Raw genomic sequence first — 21,386 nt, forward strand, 5'->3', positions numbered from 1 at the left:
GGAGTGGGCCTGACTGATAGGGGGTCGATGAAGATGACTGACCCTAACCCATTTTGACAAAGACAAAGACAACAAAGAACAAAGACAAAACATACCAGACAAATGCAACCTAAGGTTGCCCGGAACCTGCAGCTTGCTCCTTGAAGTCTGGAAATTTTTTCCAAAAACACTGCAGCGGGGTACACATGGAAGCAGACGACCCTTGTCCCATCATGACAAACACCAACACAACAAAGACCAGACAAACCAACCCCGTGCAACCTAGAGTTGCACTAACCAGGTGCCGCGGACACCGTCGTGTCCGTTGGCTGGAGTCGGGAGATTGTGCTGCGTCCAGCTCTCCTTCTGACTCCCCTTTTTGAGATCTCGCCTTTTCCTTACCTCCTGCAGGTCTTTCAATAGATCCTTACTGCCTTCCCGGCATAAACAGGTAGGAGAGCCTCCTGCTCCTTAGGGGGCCTCCAGATGTTGTGGACCAACATTTGCGAGAATAAGACCACCGACTCCAATTAGGTCTTAACACATTGCGTACTGCATAGAAATCTCTAAGACATACGCCAGGGACCGCACGTTTTTGGACAAACTGCACGTTATTTAAATCATCATAATGCACTTTAGGTGTTGTTTTTCAATAATTATAACATTTTTATTTACAAAAACAATTAGACGATTAAACAATTAAAGTTCCTAGTACTTTTTTAACGTATGGTACTGCGTAAAACATTTTCCTCTATGAAGAGGGACCAAACAAGATTTACATAAGTATCTAGATTCGCTCCTTTTTCCATGGGCGTGAAAAATGAGAAAACTCGTGAGCGGTCCTTAACAGATGGCGCGCGAAACACGAGAAAACTCGTGAGCGGTATGAAAGGTGTTAAATCATAAGTCCTATACGTCCGGCCATCCCCGCTGGAAAGTGGGCCACTCCCGTTCAGAATTTCTGCAAATCAAAAGCATTAACATCTTAACATTTAAATCTACCCTAGAACTTTAACTTAATACAGTAAATTTACAACCTAGGTAAGAGCAACTGATAGACAGAAATCTTTATTAGCTAAGTGGGCTGATTCCCCTTTAATAGTGAGCAAAAGACTCTGAGAAAAAATAATTCTGCAGCTGCTAAGAGACTTTTGCAGACTACCACGGGTCCAGCCCAAACGTTCAGCCAAGCGTATCAACAGAACAGCAGAATAAATCAAAGTAGCTTTAACTTCACATAGACCAGTTAACAGTGGGTTTACTTTGTCCCCACACCATGATGATCAGTGGTGAGAGACAGACAAGGGAGGAGATGACTTGTTTTCACAGATCCTCATGCAGATGCCCGCCTGGCCGCGTCCCTTAGGAGCTTAGATTCGTCTTGGCTAAGGTGCACCTGTATAAACCCCGGGCCTGGTCACCTCCATATGGGGGTGAGTCACTCTTATGCCATATAACGAATTGCGGAACCGCAGGTTGGGGCCCACTTGGACTCTGTAACCGAAGTCGTGGAGCCACATAAAGGAGAGGAGAGGGCAGGCCCCCTCCCTCCACACTCACACACTTTCACCAGACATTCACTCAGAGTTTAAACAATCCACCCAATTCCTAACAAATTCCCAATTTCTGAGGGAGCTCTATAGCTTCCCAGGAGGTGATCTAGCTCCTCTTCCACTCACTCGGAGTGGGCCTGACTGATAGGGGGTCGACGAAGATGACTGACCCTAACCTATTTTGATAAAGACAAAGACAATAAAGAACAAAGACAAAACAAACCAGACAAATGCAACCTAAGGTTGTCTGGAACCTGCAGCTCGCTCCTTGAAGTCCTGAAAATTTTTCAAAAAACATTGCAGCGGGGTGCACACAGAAGCAGACGACTTTTTGATAACAAATACCAAGACAACAAATACCAGACAACAAACACCAGACAGACAAACCCAGTGCATGGCCACCGTCGTGGCCCCCGGCTGGAGTTGGGAGGTAGTTACTCAAGCCCCTCTTGCCTGCAGCATGTTCTTTAACATCTGCGCATACAGAGAGCGCTCTTTGGTCTCTAATTGCCCCATGTTTTATTCCTAATTAACACAAATTCCCCAAAACTTACTATTACTTAATGGACTCGGCCGAATGATACTCCGGGGTCCTCACGCAGCCCACCTTCAGCCCCACGTTGGGCGCCAATTGTGGAGACCCGCTCCCAAAAGGTCCCGTAGGGTAATTGCGGCGTGGGATGAAAGCACCAGAGACCGGGGTTTAGGAGGACTGGCACAAAGCACCAGCAACTTTATTTTTTACACACACTGTTTTATAGCTAAGCTGTGGCTGGTCATGCTTCATAGATCACTGCTAGGGCTTGGCCTATCATAGGGAAGTAGCAGATCATTACAGGCTGGGCAAGACTGGGCGAGCTTTGTCTAGTTCCTTCTATGTTTGACAGTTGCTATGACAAACAGTTGCTATGACAAAATGTCTGCTTGCCTAGATCACAAGAACTGGGGTGCAAGCCAAGTACCTCTTACAGATTGGTAGAATCAACATCATTAAAATGTCCATACTATCCAAAGCAATCTATAAATTCAATGCACTTCCCATTAAAATACCAACGGCATGTTTTACAGACCTAGAACGAAGTCTCCAAAAATTCATCTGGAATAAAAAAAAGACTCCGAATAGCTGCAGCGATCCTGAGAAAGAAGAACAAAGTTGGTGGGATCTCAATACCAGATATCAAGCTGTATTACAAAGCCACTGTTCTCAAAACTGCCTGGTACTGGCACAAGAACAGACATATAGATCAATGGAATAGAATAGAGAGCCCAGAAATCAGCCCCAACCAATACGCTCAATTAATATTTGACAAAGGAGGCAAGAACATACAATGGAGTCAAGACAGTCTCTTCAATAAATGGTGCTGGGAAAATTGGACAGATACATGCAAGAAAATGAAACTAGACCACCAACTCAATGGACACAAGACACTGGGGGGTATGGGAGGTTAGGGGAAGGTCAAGGGGAGAAAAAAAAAGGAGACATATATAATACTCTTTGTAATACTTTAAGCAATAAAACCATTTTTTAAAAAAACAACCTGTCTAACTTTTTTTAGCCTAGTGTTTCCAAAACCTAGTGGACCATGGAAGTTCTGGACACCTTGTGGGAGTGTTCCACGGGACCCCAGTTTGGGAAGTGCAATGAAGGAAGGCAGTCGGGAGTCTCCTGAAGTAGGGGAAGGGGCCTTCAGGAGAAACCATGGGCAGGGGTAAGCCTCAGTAAGCCCCAAGTGCCAGAGAAGAGGGAAGGAGGGGGCCTAGATGCCAGGGGCGAGGGGCCATAAGAGAAGGAAAGGGTGCGTGGGAGAGATCCATGGTAGGAAGGGGACTAAAAAGACCAGGGTGCTGTTGGATGTGGAGGGGAGAACAGAGAAGGCAGCCGTGATCCTGGGAATTCACATTTGGGAGGCGGGAAATGAGGAGTGAGGAGCATCCTTCATTCACTTACACACCCTCTCAGCCTCCGCCCACTCACGCCACCGCCCCCTCCCAGTGGGCTTCCCCGAGGACAGGCCTGGAGAGGGAAAGGTGGGGTCAGCTGCCTCCTGGGGAAGAACAGCCCCCAGAAGGCACCGAGGCATGCTGCCCCACTATGGACAGGTTGTGTGGTTGTAAAATCGGCAGCAGTTGTCCAGGCTGAACTCCGGGCTGGTGCTGAAAGAAAGCAAAGGCTTCAGTCTGACCCCCAGCACTGGCTCTGCTGGCCCCTACAGGCTGTGCAACCCTGGAAAAGTTGCTCCATGTCTCTGGTCCATCTTTCTTCCCCAAATTTGGTCCTCAAGCCCCACTTCCTCCTCCCCTGGCCACATCAACCACGGCCACGACCTTTCTATTCCTTGCCCAGGTGCCCATGGCATCCCCTGGCCCTCACCTCTGAAAGGCCTTGCGGCAGCACTGGTACACATCAAAGCTGGTGCTGCTGAGGGTCGTGTTCAGGAGGCTCGTACAGTTGACCTCGGCCTCCCTTGGCACATAGAGGATCCCTATGCAGAGAAAGCAGATGGCAAGCAGGGTCTATCCCCTCACTTCCCACCCTCAGGGACTTCCGAAGAGTCCAGAGCCCCAGTGCCCAGCCCAGTGAGAAATCAGGGCTCTGCCAGGCAGGGACTCACCTGCCACACAGGCGTTCATCAGGGATACACAGGCCCCTGTGAAGAGGGCCCGCAGCACGATCTGGGAGAAGTCGCTCTTCCGTTGGGGGACCATGGAGGCTGCAAGGGGACAGGAATGCTCAGGGCCAGGACGCCGAGGGCCTCTCTGCCCACGCTCTGCACCACTGGCTGCATCTGCTGACTCCCCTTTGTCTTCTGGGTGGCCAGGGATGGACACTGTCCTCCTGACACTGGCTGAGTTTGGGAGTCCTTGGCCTGACTAGGTAGCACCCCACACCTCTCCACACACATCACCAGAGGCCGATGTAGGAAAAGAACCTGAGTCTGGAGTCAGGCGGACCTGGGATTAAATACAGGCCTAGCCATTGGCTAGCTGTGTGACTTAGGCTATCACTTCACTTCTCCACGAATCGGTGTCCTCCTCTGTAAAATGGGGTGGTTACAAGCCCAGGCAGGGGGACTGCGAAGAGTGGAAGGAAGGGGTTTCTGCAGAGAGCTGAGAGCTGGGCAGAGCCTGCCTCCCTGGGTGCCCAAGGCCTGCCTGTCCACTGGGAGTGGGAAATGGCAGGCCAGGGTCTCAGGGGAGAGACGAGCACTGTGCTTCCGGTCCCTCCCCAGATCCCAGAGCCAGGCTCGGCCTGGGCCGCACTCAGAAGCCAAGAAATCATGGAATTCCTGGGCTGGGAGGAACCTCCATGGCCATCTCATTCAGGCCTTGCCTTAGACAAAGGCGGGGAACTGAGGACTACAGGTCCCCAGGAAGTTGTTTCATAGCCAGGACTAGAGCCCAGGTCCCCGACAGTCCGGGACGCCCGGGATGCCCCCCAAGACTCACCCAGGCCTCCCAGCATGATGCCAATGGAGCTGAGGTTGGCAAATCCACACAGGGCGTATGTCGTGAGGATTTCTGCTCGGACCTGGAATTACAGAGGATGAGTGAGGAGGGGCTCCCTCAGACGGGACAGGAGCACCCTACACCACCCGGCTCCCTGGCCTTCACATCACCCACTTGCTCTGTGTGTTTTTTTAAGATATATTTTTATTGATTTCAAAGAGGAAGGGAGACAGAGAGATAAAAACATCAATGGTGAGAGAGAATCATTGATTAGCTGCCTCCTGCACACCCTACACTGGGGATTGAGCCCACAACCCTGGCATGTGCCCCTACCAGGAATAGAACCTCGACCTCCTAGTTCATAGGTGGATGCTCAGCCACTGAGTTACACCTGCTGGGCTGTTGTGTGTCTTTGACCTTGGGAACACTCGGTGCTGCCCCACTAGGCCTTGCACACCCACCTCTAAGTCAGGTCAAGCTGCACCACCTCAGGCGCCCTTCGCTCTGCTCAGCTTAATCACCAGCCCTTCTGGATGTGATTCAGGTGGGCTCAGTCCTACCAAGCTCTGCACCCAGGGGGCACTTGGGTGATTGGCCCCTTCCCAACACTCTACAGTCTTGCACTCCTGTCTCCTGTGGACTCTTTTGCTGAGAACTCTGAGGGTGGAGGGATTGTGGCCTAGTGAAGAGAGTGAGGGACGTGGAAAACAACCAACTTGGGTTCCAGGCTTGTCCCCAGGTATGATCAGGTTGAGCAAGTCAATAGCCTCTTTATGTTTTCGTTCCTCCATCTGGAGGGTGGGGAAGACAGTACCAGCTTGGAAGGGCTATTGCAAGGATCGTACTATCTATGGGAAATACCAGGCACACAGTACAAGTTTAAGCAAAGTAATTCTTCTCTTTTGCTCTGCACAGTTACTTAATTTTCCGGAAAGAGGTGTTTTGAGTCAAAATGCAACAATTTGAGAGGAGGGGGCAGGGATTGGCTTAGACCCATACTTCATATCATATAAAAAAATCAATTCTAGATCATTGAAGTAGATAAATATTGATATTTTAAACAGCAAATAATGCAAAATATAGGATAATTATTATAGTTACAATGTAGTGTTATTACTCTCATTTTGGAGAGGGGAAAGCTTAGGCTCAGAGTGGTTAGGTAACTGAGGAAGTTCACACAGCAAGAATGCAGCTGTGTCAGATTTTGAACTCAGTTCTGCCTTCAAAGCTCATGCTTTTAACAACACCATGATGTTCCAGAAATTTAACACTTAGCAGATTTCTGGAGTGGAGAGAACTGTCTAAGTTTAGAAATACTAGAAGAAATCCCAAAGGAAAAGATTTGGTGTAAAATGTGTGGTAAAAGAAAAATCACTGAATACAAAATAAAGGGGGGGAGGGAGGAAAATATATGTAGACAATGTGACAGAAAACGGTTAATGTCTTTATACCATAAAGAATTTATTAAAATTAATATAAAAAATATAGCCCTAGCAGTCAGTGATGGCGAACCTTTTGAGCTCGGCGTGTCAGCATTTTGAAAAACCCTAACTTAACTCTGGTGCCGTGTCACATATAGAAATTTTTTGATGTTTGCAACCATAGTAAAACAAAGACTTATATTTTTGATATTTATTTTATATATTTAAATGCCATTTAACAAAGAAAAATCAACCAAAAAAATGAGTTTGCATGTCACCTCTGACACACCATCACTGCCCTAGCTGGTTTGACTCAGTGAATAGAGTGTCCGCCTGTAGACTGAAGGGTCCCGGGTTTGATTCTGATCAAGGGCGCATGCCCAGGGTTGCGGGCTCGATCCCCAGTAGGGGGCGTGCAGGAGACAGCCTATCAGTGATTCTCTCTCATCATTGATGTTTCTATCTCTCTCTCTCCCTTTCCCTTCCTCTTTGAAATATATATATATATTCATTTTTTTTTTAAAAAACAGACTTAAAAAAATAATAAATATTAAGACTCCTGCCTCCTGCTTGCTCACCTATAGTCACCCTCTATATAACAGCCCAAGTACTCTTAAAATGTGAAATATCAAATTGTCAGTAATATCCTACTGCTCCTTGGCCTGTGCCACTGTCTTTTATGATTACCACCTTCTCTACCTGCACTCACTCCTCTCAGTTCTCTAAACAAGTGCTTTTCAACCTCAGGGCCTTTGCACATACCTCTTTCCCGGGAATGCTTTGCCCAGCTTCTCCTGGCCCCCTCTCCTCCCTCCAAGTCTTGGCCTAAATTCCATATTGCAGAGAGTCCTTTCCTGACCAGCCAATAAAGATCTCCCTCTCTCCCCCATTTCCTCCTGGTGTCTCCTTCATAAAACCACAAATTGTCGTTATTTTCTTTTTTATTCTTTTGCTTTCTTTTGTTTTACCTCTGTCCTTCACTAGATGTAAGTTCCATGACACCAGGATCTGTCTGACTCCCTTTTCTATTCCTGGTACCTCACAGAATGCATGGCACCTCAGAAGTCTCAACAAATACTTGCTGAAGGAATGAAGTTCATGAAAAAATGACCCTGCTCTGGCTGGGTGGCTCAGTTGGTTGGAGCATCGTCCCATACACCAAAAGGTTGTGGGTTTGATTCTTGACCAGGGTACATACTTACCATACACCAAAAGGTTGCAGGTTCGATCCCCGGTCAGGGGGAGTGTGTGTGTGGGGGTAACAGATCAATGTTTCTCTCTCACATCGGTGTTTCTCTCCCTCCCTTTCTCTCTCAAAAAAATCAATAAACATATCCTCGGGTAAGGATTTTTTTAAATGGTCCTGAAGGAGTGTACCATCCACTACCTCTACAGAAGAGAGTGAGAGAGGAGCTGAGGATGAGGAGTGAGAGGGAATCTGTGCTTTTTAGTCCATATAAACTTTTTTAAAAAAGAGTACATTCCTTTACAATTAAAAGACAAAAAGAATATTTCATGTTAAAAGTTCCTAGTAACCCAAGAAACATCAATGAACACCATGAGCTATTATTTGCCCATTCAACTAGCAGAACTTCTTTTTTTAAGAGGCGACTCAGTGCTGTCCAGTGTGTGGTGAAGGTATTGCTCACAGGCACAGCTGGGGGTGATTTCAGTTGCTACAACCCTTTGGGAAAGTTACTGGCAGCAACCACAGGAGGACTCACGCCCGTGACTTGAGTCATCCCACATCTGGAAAAGCTCCTGAGGAAATGATCCGAGAGCAGGGAAAAGTTCTGTAAACAAACCTATCCCCTTCAGCATTGTGCATGATTGCCAAATAACGGAATTCACCTGAACTGATGATAAATCAATATCATTTTTGATATGTGTAATGTGTGAGAATACAGATATCAAAAATGAAGCTTAGCCCTAGCTGGTTTGGCTCAGTGGATAGAGCGTTGGCCTCTGGACTGAAGGGTCCCTAACTCAATTCCAGTCAAGGGCACATGCCTGGTTGTGGGCTCAATTCCAAGTGGGGGGTGTGCAGGAGGCAGCTGATCCATGATTCTCTCTCATCATTGATGTTTCTATCCCTCTCTTCCTCTCCCTTCCTCTCTGAATCAATAAAAAATATATATTTTTTTAAATGAAGCTTAGCCCAGTCAGTGTGGCTCAGTGGTTGAGTGTTAACCTATGAACCAGGAGGTCATGGTTTGATTCCTGGTCAGGGCACATGCCCGGGTTATAGGCTCAATCCCCAGTAGGAGATGTGCAGGAGGTAGCAATCAATAATTCTCTCTCATCATTGATGTTTCTATCTCTCTCTATCTCTCTCCCTTCTTCTCTGAAATCAATACAAAAATATATATAGTATACTTTTTAAATGATGCTTATGTCATAACTAGAGGCCCAATGCATGAAATTCATGCAAGAGTAGGCCTTCCTTCCCCTGGCTGCCGGCACTGGCTTCTCTCTGGCATCCGGGACCCGGGCTTCCCTCACAGCCCTGACTTCATCCGGAAGATCATCCAGTCTAATTAGCATATTATGCTTTTATTATTATAGATAGTAGGTGAGAAAAGCTGGCTACAATAGACTTTGAATACTAAAATGAAAACTATACAAATTATCTTTAAAAGAATAGAAGAAACTGTATACAACAATAGCTATTATTTTAGGCTGGTGTGAGATTGGTAACTTTTTCATTCCTGATGATGTTACATGGAGCCTGAATTCTTTTACAAAGGTTCATTTTATAGCTTTTATAGTTTTAAAAATAAATTTTAACAGAAAGAGCCAACCCCTGAACTGAATGCAATGTACTGACAGCGGCTATAGTGGTAAGGTCTCCCTACTTCACCCTCAGGGCTCACTGGAGGCTCATACCTATTCCTTCGGGGTAGATATAGCAGGTGTTACACCAGTTTTTCTAGAGAGGCAAGGAACAGTGGCTGGCCCAAGGCCACACAGGATGGCAGCCCATCTATGGCCAGATCTCCCACATCCCCAACAAGGCTCCTTCCCCGCACCTCAGCCTCCTGAGGACCCAAGGTGATGGCCGTGAGGCCCGAAGCCATCTTGGACCCAGGGCAGTAGGATGAGGGAGGTGGAACGCAGGGCCCAGGGAGCAGGAAGAGCAGCTGGGTCATGTTCCTGCCTCAGGGAGGGGACCGGACACTCACGGAGATCCACTGCTTCTCGCCGCCGATCCACTCCTCAACCCCAGTAAGGCGGCGGTTCTTGTACTTGGAGAGCTTCTCATAGGCCACAAACTCGTTCAGAAACAGCTTGATCCCCAGCAGCTCGGACACCACCGGGCAGTCCTCCCAGGCCACTCCCATTAAGAAAGCCACCGGCCGCAGGATGTAGGAGCAGATGAGCTGAGATACAAGGCAAGGGGAGCTGCTGGGACCCCGGCTGGCCTGGGCTCTGCTGAATGTCCACCACCACCCACTGCCCAGGACTGCCCCCTCCCCAGACCGTGCGGGTCGGCCGGGGCTGTACCTGGAAGCTGAGCCCCTGGATGTTCACCATGTCCCCCAGCCAGGAGAAGGTAGCGTTGATGAAGTCCAGCACGGCCAGGAAGGCGATCAGGTTGGCCACGATGTTGGCAATGACGTTCACAGAGATGGCGGCCCCGCTGCTGGCGGCTTCTAAGATGTTCTGAGCCTCTCTGTTGTTGGGATCAAGAGTCATCTTATTGACCTGACCCCACACACAGCGAGGCCTCTCATCCTATGGCAGTGACGGCGAAACTTTTGAGCTCGGCGTGTCAGCATTTTGAAAAACCCTAACTTAACTCTGGTGCCGTGTCACATATAGAAATTTTTTGATGTTTGCAACCATAGTAAAACAAAGACTTATATTTTTGATATTTATTTTATATATTTAAATGCCATTTAACAAAGAAAAATCAACCAAAAAAGTGAGTTCGTGTGTCACCTCTGACACGCGTGTCATAGGTTCGCCATCACTGTCCTGTGGGGTCAGAGAAGAACCCTGGACAATGTAGTTCAGAGCTGAAGGTCCTTGTTTTTTCCTTTTGACACACACAGAGAGAAGGGCTGGTACCAGCACCAGGAGGAGACCCAGGCTTCCAGGGCAGAGCAGCCCATGACAGGAGCCACGAGCCACATGTGGCTTCGGAGCACTTGAAAGGAGACTGCTCAGAGCTGAGGTGTGTGGTAAGGGGAAATCACACACTAGGTTTTTAGAGATTTAGTACCAAAAAATTCAATATGAAAACAAATCATTTTATAAAAATGTTGAGAAGATAATTATTTTGGATATATTGGGTTAATAAAGTATTTTATTAAACTCTCCTGCTTCTTTTTACTTTTTAAAAGACAGCGACTAGAAAATTTTAAATCATATTTCTATAGAGCAGTGCTGCTCTCGACCTTCAGGGCGTTGTGAGCATACTGTATCCCCACGCTCATTTGTCAAAAGTGATATCTTTTCAAGATTTTTATTTATTTTTTAAATATATTTTGATGGATTTCAGAGAGGAAGGGAGAGGGAGAGAGAGATAGAAACATCAGTGATGAAAAACAATCATTGATTGGCTGCCTCCTGCAGGCCCCCTACTGGGGATCGAGCCCACAACCTGGGCAGGTGCCCTTGACCGGAATAGAAGCCAGGACCCTTCAGTCTGCAGGCCAACGCTCTATCCACCGTCCCAAACTGGCTAGGACCCTTTTCAACATTTTTAAAGGATAGATGTTACTCGGCAGCTGTTAAGAACATGATGAAGAGATGTTAGGAGGTGAGTGAGATCCGGGACAGCGCTCAGGAAGTGAATATGTGATTGACACACTGGTGGTCAGAGCTCAAGGTTTGTGGAGAGGTGGCAAGACCACCCTCCTCACCACACAAGACCCAGGCCACTCTCCCATGCCTTGATCAGCCCATTGTTTCCTGCTGTTCCAAGATGGAAATTAAGATGCAAGAACTGGAGTTAATGTTTTTCTAAGCAAAGCCACAAAGAGGGCAGTTTAAGGCAAGAGGTGAGCCTGGGCTTGGTGGAAGGGCAGAGAACACGGGACCCACTGCTGTCTCCTGCCTCTGCTCCTGTCCCCACCTCCCCACCAGCATGAGTCCTGCTGTGCTCACCCGGAGCTTAGCTGCACTCCTTCCTCGTTCCTGAACCTGGACTCCTCCACCTCCGGGTAGACCAGCTTGGAGAGGGCCAACGCGCACGGGGCGGCCATCACAGAGGCAGCAATCAAAGAGGCGGCGTCGATCTGCAAGAGGGAGATGGGGGTTACAGGAGGACGTGGGGGCCAAGCAGTGCGGCCCAGGGCAGCAGGGGCCACTGTACTCAGCCCCACTGGGCTGTCATTATTGTCCGAACTGCTGCCACCTTTGTCCATTATAATTCCTTTTACGTGCAGCGGGCCCCAGGCTATAGTACAGAGCTCATATTCCCCCCAGAGTGTCTGTAAGTCAGGCGGATGAGTACAGTTGACCCTTGAGAAAGCAGGGGTCAGGGACACTGAACACCAGTCAAAAATAGTCAAAAATCTGCATATAACTTCTGGCTCCTCCAAAAGTTAACTACTCATAACCTGCTGTTGACCGGAAGCCTTACCAATACCAGTCAATTAACACATATTTTGTATGTTGTATCCTTACAATAGAGAAAAGAAAATCATGAAAAAGGGAAAATATAGTACTTACTGAATAATATCCCTGTCAAAGTGGGTCCAGACTGTTCAAACTCATGCTGTTCAAGAGACAACTGTAGTGTTACCCCATTTTATAAAGAGTCCCCAAAGGATTAAGTCTGACTTGCCCAATATAGAGGAAGACAAAGAATTAAAACCCATCAGGCCTTTTGGCTCAGAGTTCAAAGTTCATCCTTCTCTTCTAGGCTGTCTCCCTTTGACCATTCATACAAGGACTCATTGGCCACTGGTGGAGGGGTTTGTGATGGTTTCAGACAAAGTTCACAGAACTTGAGAGTTGAAATGGATCCAAGAGGTGACCTAATTCAACCTCGGACTGTAGGAATGTCCTCCCTATATAAGATCGCTTCTTAATATATTTTTATTGATTTGAGAGAGGAAGGGAGAGGGAGGGAGAGATAAAAACATCAATGATGAGAAAGAATCATTGATCGGCTGCCTTCTGCACGCCCCCTACTGGGGATCGAGCCCGAAACCTGGGTATGTACCTTTGACCGGAATCGAACCTGGGACTTTTCAATCTGCAGGCCAATGCTCTATCCACTGAGCCAAACTGGCTAAGGCAAGATCACTTTTTTAAAAAATATATATTTTTTATTGATTTTTTACAGAGAGGAAGGGAGAGGGGTAGAGAGTTAGAAACATCGATCAGCTGCTTCCTGCACACCCCCTACTGGGGATGTGCCCGCAACCAAGGTACAAGCCCTTGACCAGAATCAAACCTGGGACCCTTCAGTCCGCAGGCCGACACTCTATCCACTGAGCCAAACCGGTTAGGGCGGCAAGATCCCTTCTTGAATACTCACCTCTTCAAGGGAGCCCATCGCACCCACTCCTGGGTTGGAGAGCTCTTCTCAGGAAATCTACCTCCCACCACAGCCACCCTTGGGCCCTGGGTCCTGATGTCTCTGGAGCCATGCTTCGAAACCCTTCCCAGCAAGATGGCAGAGCCACCTGAGCCCCAGGACTGTCCCTTCCTGGATTTCTATCCTCGTGGTGGCCCCAACCCCTCTGCTTCCCTGTTCTCTTCCACTGTGTTATTTACCAAATGGGGAAATTAGAGCCAAGCCAAACACATAACAATGGGGAGTGGCTAAGCACTGTCAAGCTGCCATAGAAAACAATGGTTACCAAAGCTTCACAATCACAGGGGAAATGACCACAAAATTGCATATAGAGCATAACCACAATGATGGGGGAAAGCAAAGCTATAAGACCAGAAAGAAAGACACCACAGTGCCAACCAGTTTTCGCTGCCCCTGGAAAGCCAAGGGTGATTTTCTTTTCTTTCTGCTTTTTTTTGTGTGTTTTGAAAATTTCACAAGGATATATATTGCTTTTATAAACAGAAAAGTAAAATAGACTTTTTCTTTTTAAATTTTATAATAAGTCAACTGCAGTTCTTAAATTTTATTTTATTACTTTTTAGAGAGTGGAAGGAAGGGGGAGAGACAGAGAGAGAGGGAAATATCGATGTGAAAGAGACACATCAATTGGTTGCCTAACACCAGAGCCTGGAACCGAGGTACATGCCCTTGACCGGAATCGAACCCGGGACCCTTAAGTCGGCAGGTGATGCTCTATCTGCTGAGCCAAACCGGCTAGGGCTGCAGTTCTTAAATTTTAAATAAAAAGGACAAGAAGGAGGGGAGGTAAATTTAAGCTGCAATGCTGTGAGGCAGTAGTGGCCACAGCCTCAAAGGCCCCAGCTGGACATGTCCTGCTCATCTTGAAAAGGGGTAAGTCCTGCCCAGGCCGGGCTCCCTGGGCCACTGGGCCAGCCCATACACGCTCCTCCGCTGCGCCCCCCACCCCTCTGCCAAGCCAGCTGCTTCTCAGGGCCATGACATCCCAGATACCCAGTCAGGAATGCCTTCTGTTCCAACCCCCCAAGGCCCAAGTCAGAGAGGGATACAGGGCATGAGCTCTCCATTTGAATTTTCAAAAAGATCTTTACTGAGGCCCTGGCTCAGTGGCTAGAGCAGGGGTCCTCAAACTACGGCCCGTGGGCCACATGCAAATACAAATATTGTATTTGTTCCCGTTTTGTTTTTTTACTTCAAAATAAGATATGCGCAGTGTGCATAGGAATTTGTTCATAGTGTTTTTTAAACTACAGTCCGGCCCTCAATGGTCTGAGGGACAGTGAACTGGCCCCCTGTTTAAAAAGTTTGAGGACCCCTGGTGTAGATCAAAACCTGGGTTTTCTTCACATCCAGTAAAAGGGCAGAGGAAGAATCGATTTTAAGAAAAGTATAGCAGAAACTCACCCAACGATCCAAGAGGAAAAGGAAGCGTGTCATGTATCTGGTCCACCCTGGCTTCTGGAAAGGCTAGAGATATAGGCCACGTGAGTGGGCCCACCTCTTAATGATCTCACGATGTCTCATGCAGGTTACCAAGATGCCAGGGATGCAGAGCACTTGGCATCAAACAGAATCCGATGCAGGGCCTGTCTAACTGAGTAACCATTGAGCCCGCTGGTTCCCTCAACAAATAAACTCCAGATCTGCTATTTCCACATTTACTTTTTTACCTGAAGGTCTGCAAGATAATAATCGTTAATCCTTCTCTTTTTTTCTGCCTGACCCCTACCCCTGCCCACCCTAGTCTTGCTATTCCCTATACTTCGAAAGCTCTTTCCCCAGATACCTCGACAGATGGCCTCTCTCTTCTTTCTGGACAACGGTCACGCTATATGACACAGCAACCCCTCCCCTTCCCCCAACACCCAGATCCCCCTTAGCCTCTTTCATTTCTCTTCATGCTATTTACCCCGTCTGATAGATCAACTTGTTTTTGGTTATCTATCTTTACCCACCAGATGTAAGCTCCATGAGAGCAGGAAATATGTCCGTTCTGTTCACTGCTGGCTTCCTAGCTCCCAGAAGAGTACCCCGGATGCTCACAGTGTGGTTCTGAATGAATCCTGACTTGACAGATGCTTGCTCTTCTTGCATGGCCCACTGGATTTCTACTAAGTCAGTAAGAAGCTCACGCAGCCTGGCAAGGACTACTGCTCCCTGCTCTTAGCAGACACAATCAGCTATGCGGGCTGAAGTGGGATGAGTGGGCATGTTCCACGCTCCTCTACCTTTCCATCAAGAAACCTCTGCCTGACATCCATGTCCTGACCAAGTCATTGACATCAAAGACAGTGACTATCTTTGTTCACCTTCTCCTCCCAAATCTCCATTCTCCAGGACAGTGCGGGCACAGAGCAGATGGCCTCTGCACATGGAAGGTAAATGAATGCATGATGAGTAATGGACACACTCTTTGAACCAAGGATGACCCAGGCTACTTCTTCAGAAGGTTCTAGAAAGTACCCAAATGCCCTGAGCTCTTCCTTCTCCACCTTCACACCCCAGAAAGGGAAAACGTTCTACCCCAGACACATCAAGCCACATGGCCAAGGTCACAAAACAAGCGACAGGGGAAACTCTGAGACAGGAAGCGCCAGGGCTTTACTCAAAAGAGCACCAAGGAGATGTCCTGCAATCAGAGCAGCGCTTGCCTCTAAATCGCAGCTGTGGCATGTGTGTTTTGCTTCTTTCCTAAAATCGTGAAGAACAGCCCCTTTCATTGCACTAGTGCATTTGGCAGCACAAAAATAGCTTCCAAAGCCAAAGGCACACGGGCTGCATTGCAGACTCTACTCTTGGATAACACAGGATGCACCAGGTTAAAGCCGTGGGAATAATTTAGGGCTCAGAAAATGTGTGTGAGTCGACATTTAAATAACTTCATTATCATTCATTGGCAGATTTTTTTTAGCCTGTCAGCCCAACTAATAATCTATGCCCATGCTGTAGCAAACCCCTGTACATCTTAAATACAGTCACCAGATTCCGGTAGTCTGCCCACTGTCAAGCAAAGATCTCCAAATGCATTTGTAGTAATACCTCGAGAATATAATAGGCAATCTACATCAAACGATGGCGGGGAGCTGAAGGCAATTGTCTCCTGCTTTCGAAGGATTCTGCCCTGAAATTCCTTCGCCCGGCAGCCTATCCATAGAATTTAAAAGTGCTGATGAGACATTATGGTGCAGCCGAGTTGAATAAGCTTCCCTCTGCTTCTTGGATTCCCTGAACGTTTCAGGTTAACTTGCAGAATCAGAGGGAGAGAAGTTAAACTGTGGGGTTAGGAGGCAGGCCGTGTCAATGGGATGCAAAGGAATGACCACACTGCCATCTGTCACAGAATTTAGAATTTTATTTTTCAATGTAAGACACGGGTGGGTACCTACATGTTCACAAGTTGTGAAAGTTCTCTCTCATCTTCCTGGGCTTTCTGGGCCATTGTCCTTCTTTGGTGTTAATGTTTCCAGTCACACAGGGCAGTTGAGGTAAGAAGCTGGATGTTATTTGCTTGTGACTGGATGCATATTGCTCCACAGAAAAGGAGGTGATATAGTATACAGCACATTCACACATACATGCAATATATTTCTGCTGTAGATAAAATTGGAGATCTAAAATAATGGTAACAATAAAGATAGGGGTTAACCTTTACCTCTGAAATACCTTCCAGTTCATTGTTGAGTATAAAAGTAACCCAAACTGGTTGGCACTGATAACTGGGTTTCTGACTATTCTGCTTAAGAAAGGGAAGGCAAAACCCTAGCTGGTTTGGCTCAGTGGATAGAGCGTCAGCCTGTAGACTGGAGGGTCCTGGGTTCCATTCCAGTCAAGGGCACATGCCCAGGTTGCAGGCTCAATCCCTAGTAGAAGGTGTGCAGGAGGTAGCCGATCAGTGATTCTCTCTCATTATTGATGTTTCTATTTCTCTCTCTCGCTCTCAATAGAAATATATTTTAAAAAAAAGAAAAGGAAGGCAAATTAGAGGTCTTTTGCTCAGCTTTTTCAGGAACAGGTATAGGAAGAGCATTCTCCTAACTACACAGACACACAGGCGCGCGCGCAGGACTGTCTGCCTCCAGTGTCTCTCATCTGAACCTTCCACTTCAGTTTAAGTTCCATACTGGGCAGGCCCCTACCATCTCTGCAGTGTCTGGGACTTACCTGTGCACATAGCACAGGGGAAACTACTGCTTGTTCTCCCTCACAGATGCATCCTCGCTCATGCTTCTGTGTCTTTGCGGTGCAATACCCTCCACTAAACAGACACACTGGTGCTGGGGGCCAGGGCACATATTCCTTCTCATCTTTAGCGATCCTACTCCACAGGCACCTTCTCGGGATGCCTGACAATGCCATCGCCAGTAGTCTTTCTTCTTTCTTCTACGACATCCCAGACCCCTCTACACTGAAACTGCGGATGTTCAGAGTTTCCTGTGCTAATAGACTATGCTCTCTAAAGGCAGGATGAGTTCCTTTCACCCTTCTTTCTGCCCATCAAAATCCATTCGTCTACTTCAAGGCTGGATGTGCATATCCCTTCCTCCCCTGAGCTTTCTCACATCACTCTGCGAAGTGAAATGATTCCTTTATAGCCCATGTAGCACACCTGAACCTCTCCCACAGGCTTTTTATTCTCTGCCAGGTATTACCCTCATAGGGATCTGATGTTCCCTACCTGCTGGCCATCTACTAGAGAGCAAGATGCATTTCCGCCCACTCTTCTATCCCTCTCTCCACCATTGTAGCTCTTACTATTATCCAAAAAGTGAGTGTCCAGGATGTTTTTAATTTCTTCTTTGATCTCATTGGTAACCCAGTCAATATTTAATAACATGCTATTCAGCTTCCAAGTGAAAAATATATTTTTTAAGAAAGATCTTTACTGAGAAAGAAAATACATCCAGACAACTACAGAGCATGACACTGGCCTGTTTCAGGAGGAGGTATTTCTGACCCTACTATGTCAGAGAAGTAACTACCATGTCTTCAATATCATGCTAATTGCATGATATTGCATTTAATTCTTAAGCTGCTGTGCGGTGGGCAGTAATCTCGCCCATCTTACAGATGTTGAAACTAAGTAGTGGATGTTCACTTGGCCTCACTCAGGACCCCGCTGACCTGTGCCCCACTCTTGCACAACTGACTAAGGAGCATCAGTGGCACTGCCCGCTCCTCAGTGTCACCCTGCCTGGCGTGTCCACAGCTCCTGGCACACATCTTTTTTTAAAAAAATATATTTTATTGATTTTTTACAGAGAGGAAGGGAGAGGGATAGAGAGTTAGAAACATCGATGAGAGAGAAACATCGATCAGCTGCCTCCTGTACACCCCCTAACTGGGGATGTGCCAGAAACCAAGGTACATGCCCTTGACCAGAATCGAACCTGGGACCCTTGAGTCCGCAGGCCGACGCTCTATTCACTGAGCCAAACCGGTTAGGGCCTGGCACACATCTTAATCTCCTCTCGCGGTGGCTCCTGAACCAGAGGGGTGGGTAGAGAGACTGGTTTCCAGGATTAGTGAAGAGAGTGGGTGCCTGCATTAGAGCTTTTGGAAAATATGGTGAAGAGGGAGATGTACCATGTGCAGGCCACCATGAAAGAATTCAGTCAAATAATCCTAGGGTCCCAGACCAGAGAGAAGGTCTAGATCAGCGCTGTCCAAGCCAAATACAATGAGAACCACATCTTTGACTTTAAAGTTTCTAGTAGCCAATTAAAAAGAAACAGGTAGAATTAATTTTAATAATACATTTTATTTAACCCACTCTATCCCAAATATTATCTCTCCACCCATGTCATCAATATTAAACTTATTAATACGACATATGGACTTTTTCCATACTAAGTCTCAGAGCAGCTCTCATTTCAGACCAGCCCCACTTCAAGTGCTCCATAGCCAGCCATGTGTGGCTTCATGGCTACTGGGTTGGACAATGCGGGTCCAGAAATATCCAGATATTAGCAATAGGAAGGTGCAGGGCAGAGGGATCCAGAAGCTGAGCAACAATGAGAAAGGAGGAGAGAACAAGAGGGATCTTCCTGTAAGTGAGAGGCTGAGGGCAGAGCAAGGATACAGTGACGAAGTGCCTTGAGGAGGGAGTGAAAGGAGAGGGGAGAGGATGGGAAGAAGGCAGGGCTGTGGGAGAAGGTCCGAGGCTGCTGCAGTGGCGGCCAAGAGCCAGGTGGGGGCAGAAGAGAGCTTCTCTGATACCAGACTTCTCTAGTAGGTGCTTTTCACCTGGGCCAGCTGGGCGGTAGCCTGGGGGCTGCCAGATAAGGCTGTGAATGGAGACCCTGGTCATCTGGCTGGTCCTGGCAGCCTCTGCATATTCTGTAGAGCTACAGGCAAGTGGGCACCCAGGCCCCTGCTGCCTGGGGCCGCCCTGGACTCCTGCCCGAGAAGGGGAAGGAGAGCAGGATGAGTTGTAAGGCAGGTTGTGGAAAAGGGACAGAGTTCTTCCAGGATTTTAGCCTGAAGTAAGGGCAGCCACATGGATGCAGCAGAAAGAAGACCATTCTTTTAACTGGCAGTGAGACCTAGAACCAAGTTAAGACAGTCAAAGGCCCTAAGTCCTGAAAATATTATGGCATTCCCGCCCCTAATACGCCACCATGAAAAAAAGCTTCGGTGCCGTAACCGGTTTGGCTCAGTGGATAGAGCGTCGGCCTGTGGACTGAAAGGTCCCAGGTTCGATTCCGGTTAAGGGCATGTACCTTGGTTGCGGGCATATCCCCAGTGGGCGGTGTGCAGGAGGCAGCTGATCGGTGTTTCTCTCTCATAGATGTTTCTAACTCTCTATCCCTCTCCCTTCTTCTCTGTAAAAAATCAATAAAATATATTAAAAAAAAAAAAGCTTCGGGAACAGTTTTGAGTTTCCAGTTTTGAAATATCAAACGCCTTCCTAAATCAATTGGAGGTGGAGTGGTTGGGGGGTGCACCAGCTCTGATGGACCTTCCCTAAGCCTCAGTGTGAAGCAGGTGACCTCGAAAATTCTAGATGGGAGGGTGCCAGGTCGGAAGACAAAGACAAGAGAACTTCTTGAGGTCACAGAGCCACCTCTCTGCCCAGGCAGCTCGGTGGGGTGTGGAGCTGAGCTGACTAGTGCAGCCCAGTGTCCTGAGGGAGAAAGTGCTGAGGGGCAGTCTGGCTTGTCCCTTGGCCACCCCCAAGGACAGAGATGAGAGGTGGAATTTGGGACCAGAGAAGAGGACAGTGCGGGTCATTCTGTCATCCCTCGACGCATACATACACAGCATCAGGGACAGTGAAAGGCAGACCACGGCCCACCTCACTCTAGGGCAGTGGTTCTCAACCTTCTGGCCCTTTAAATACAGTTCCTCATGTTGTGACCCAACCATAAAATTATTTCCATTGCTACTTCATAACTGTAATGTTGCTACTGTTATGAATCGTAATGTAAATATCTGATATGCAGGATGGTCTTAGGCGACCCCTGTGAAAGGGTCGTTCGACCGCCAAAGGGGTCGCGACCCACAGGTTGAGAACCGCTGCTCTAGGGGCTTGTGGCACGGCATTGTATGGATAAATTTTCCCAACTCATCCCCTCACTGCTTGACATTTAGGTCGTTTCTTGTTTTGTTTTGTTCTTCTATTGCAAATAATAGTAGAATTTTGCATATTTGACCACTTGTGAAAATATTTCTGTATCCCGATATTCCTAACTGGATCAAGGGGAAGTATTTTAAAACTGACAGCAAATTACACTCCCTTTCAGGAGTGTGTTCATACCCCAAAGGAGATGTAGGCACCCAGCAGGGAGCCGGCAATGGTGGCATAGCCTCCGGTCATGACAACGTGGACTTCAGAGAGCGTCATGTCCTCCAAGTAGGGCCGGATCAGCAGAGGAGCCTCGGTCTGCAAGCAGGAAAGGTATCAGACAAACAGAACTGGCCGGGCCAGAACAGGAACCTGGGGAGTTCCCTCCCCACCGGAGTGGGCAGCTCCCAGTGAGTGCTGGGGGTCGCAAGGAAAGAGATAGCAGGTGGGGTGAAGACTGTGGTCTGTACTTGACTGAATCACTCTGAACATCTGCATCAGACTGGCTCTGTACAAGGACCCCCAGCCCTGCCACTTGGCCTGATAATGCTCCTGTGTCAAGCTCCTACCACGTCCAAGCACCTCACAGTTATTACTCACAACCTTCTGAGAAGGAAGACATCATGCCCCTTTTTCAGGAGAGCAAATAGAGGATAAGAGAGGTTCAAAGAATGACCTCTTTTCATGCAAAGGGCCAGGAGCAGATGTAACTTGGGTCTGAACTTTTTGTTTTTTTAAAATATACTAGAGGCCTGGTGCATGAAATTCATGCACAGGTATAGTCCCTAGGCCTGACCTGCGATCAGGGCCATCTTCCCCAGCTGCCCGCAGCCGGTCCCGCCCCCCGCCGCCCCCCCCCCCCCACGCCC

General features: G+C 47.7%; 1 protein-coding gene across 4 annotated transcripts in view; it reads right to left on the reverse strand.

The window, feature by feature from the left end:
- Window positions 1-3,053: 3,053 nt before the first annotated feature.
- The window catches only part of SLC28A1 (solute carrier family 28 (concentrative nucleoside transporter), member 1), a 52,705-nt gene continuing 34,372 nt past the window's right edge, over window positions 3,054-21,386 (reverse strand). For all 4 annotated transcript variants that reach the window (XM_005878472.2, XM_014549615.1, XM_005878470.2 and 1 more), the window contains exons 11-18: window positions 20,710-20,835; window positions 11,513-11,643; window positions 9,905-10,073; window positions 9,583-9,780; window positions 4,980-5,061; window positions 4,145-4,243; window positions 3,904-4,015; window positions 3,054-3,686 (exon numbers count right to left, since the gene is read on the reverse strand). In XM_005878472.2, coding sequence (XP_005878534.1) covers window positions 3,623-3,686; window positions 3,904-4,015; window positions 4,145-4,243; window positions 4,980-5,061; window positions 9,583-9,780; window positions 9,905-10,073; window positions 11,513-11,643; window positions 20,710-20,835 — 981 coding nt within the window. In that variant the 3' untranslated portion in view covers window positions 3,054-3,622. The remainder of the gene's footprint in view (window positions 3,687-3,903; window positions 4,016-4,144; window positions 4,244-4,979; window positions 5,062-9,582; window positions 9,781-9,904; window positions 10,074-11,512; window positions 11,644-20,709; window positions 20,836-21,386) is intronic.

Source organism: Myotis brandtii, unplaced genomic scaffold (assembly GCF_000412655.1).
Source record: "Myotis brandtii unplaced genomic scaffold, ASM41265v1 scaffold561, whole genome shotgun sequence".
Classification (NCBI taxonomy): Eukaryota; Metazoa; Chordata; class Mammalia; order Chiroptera; family Vespertilionidae; genus Myotis; species Myotis brandtii.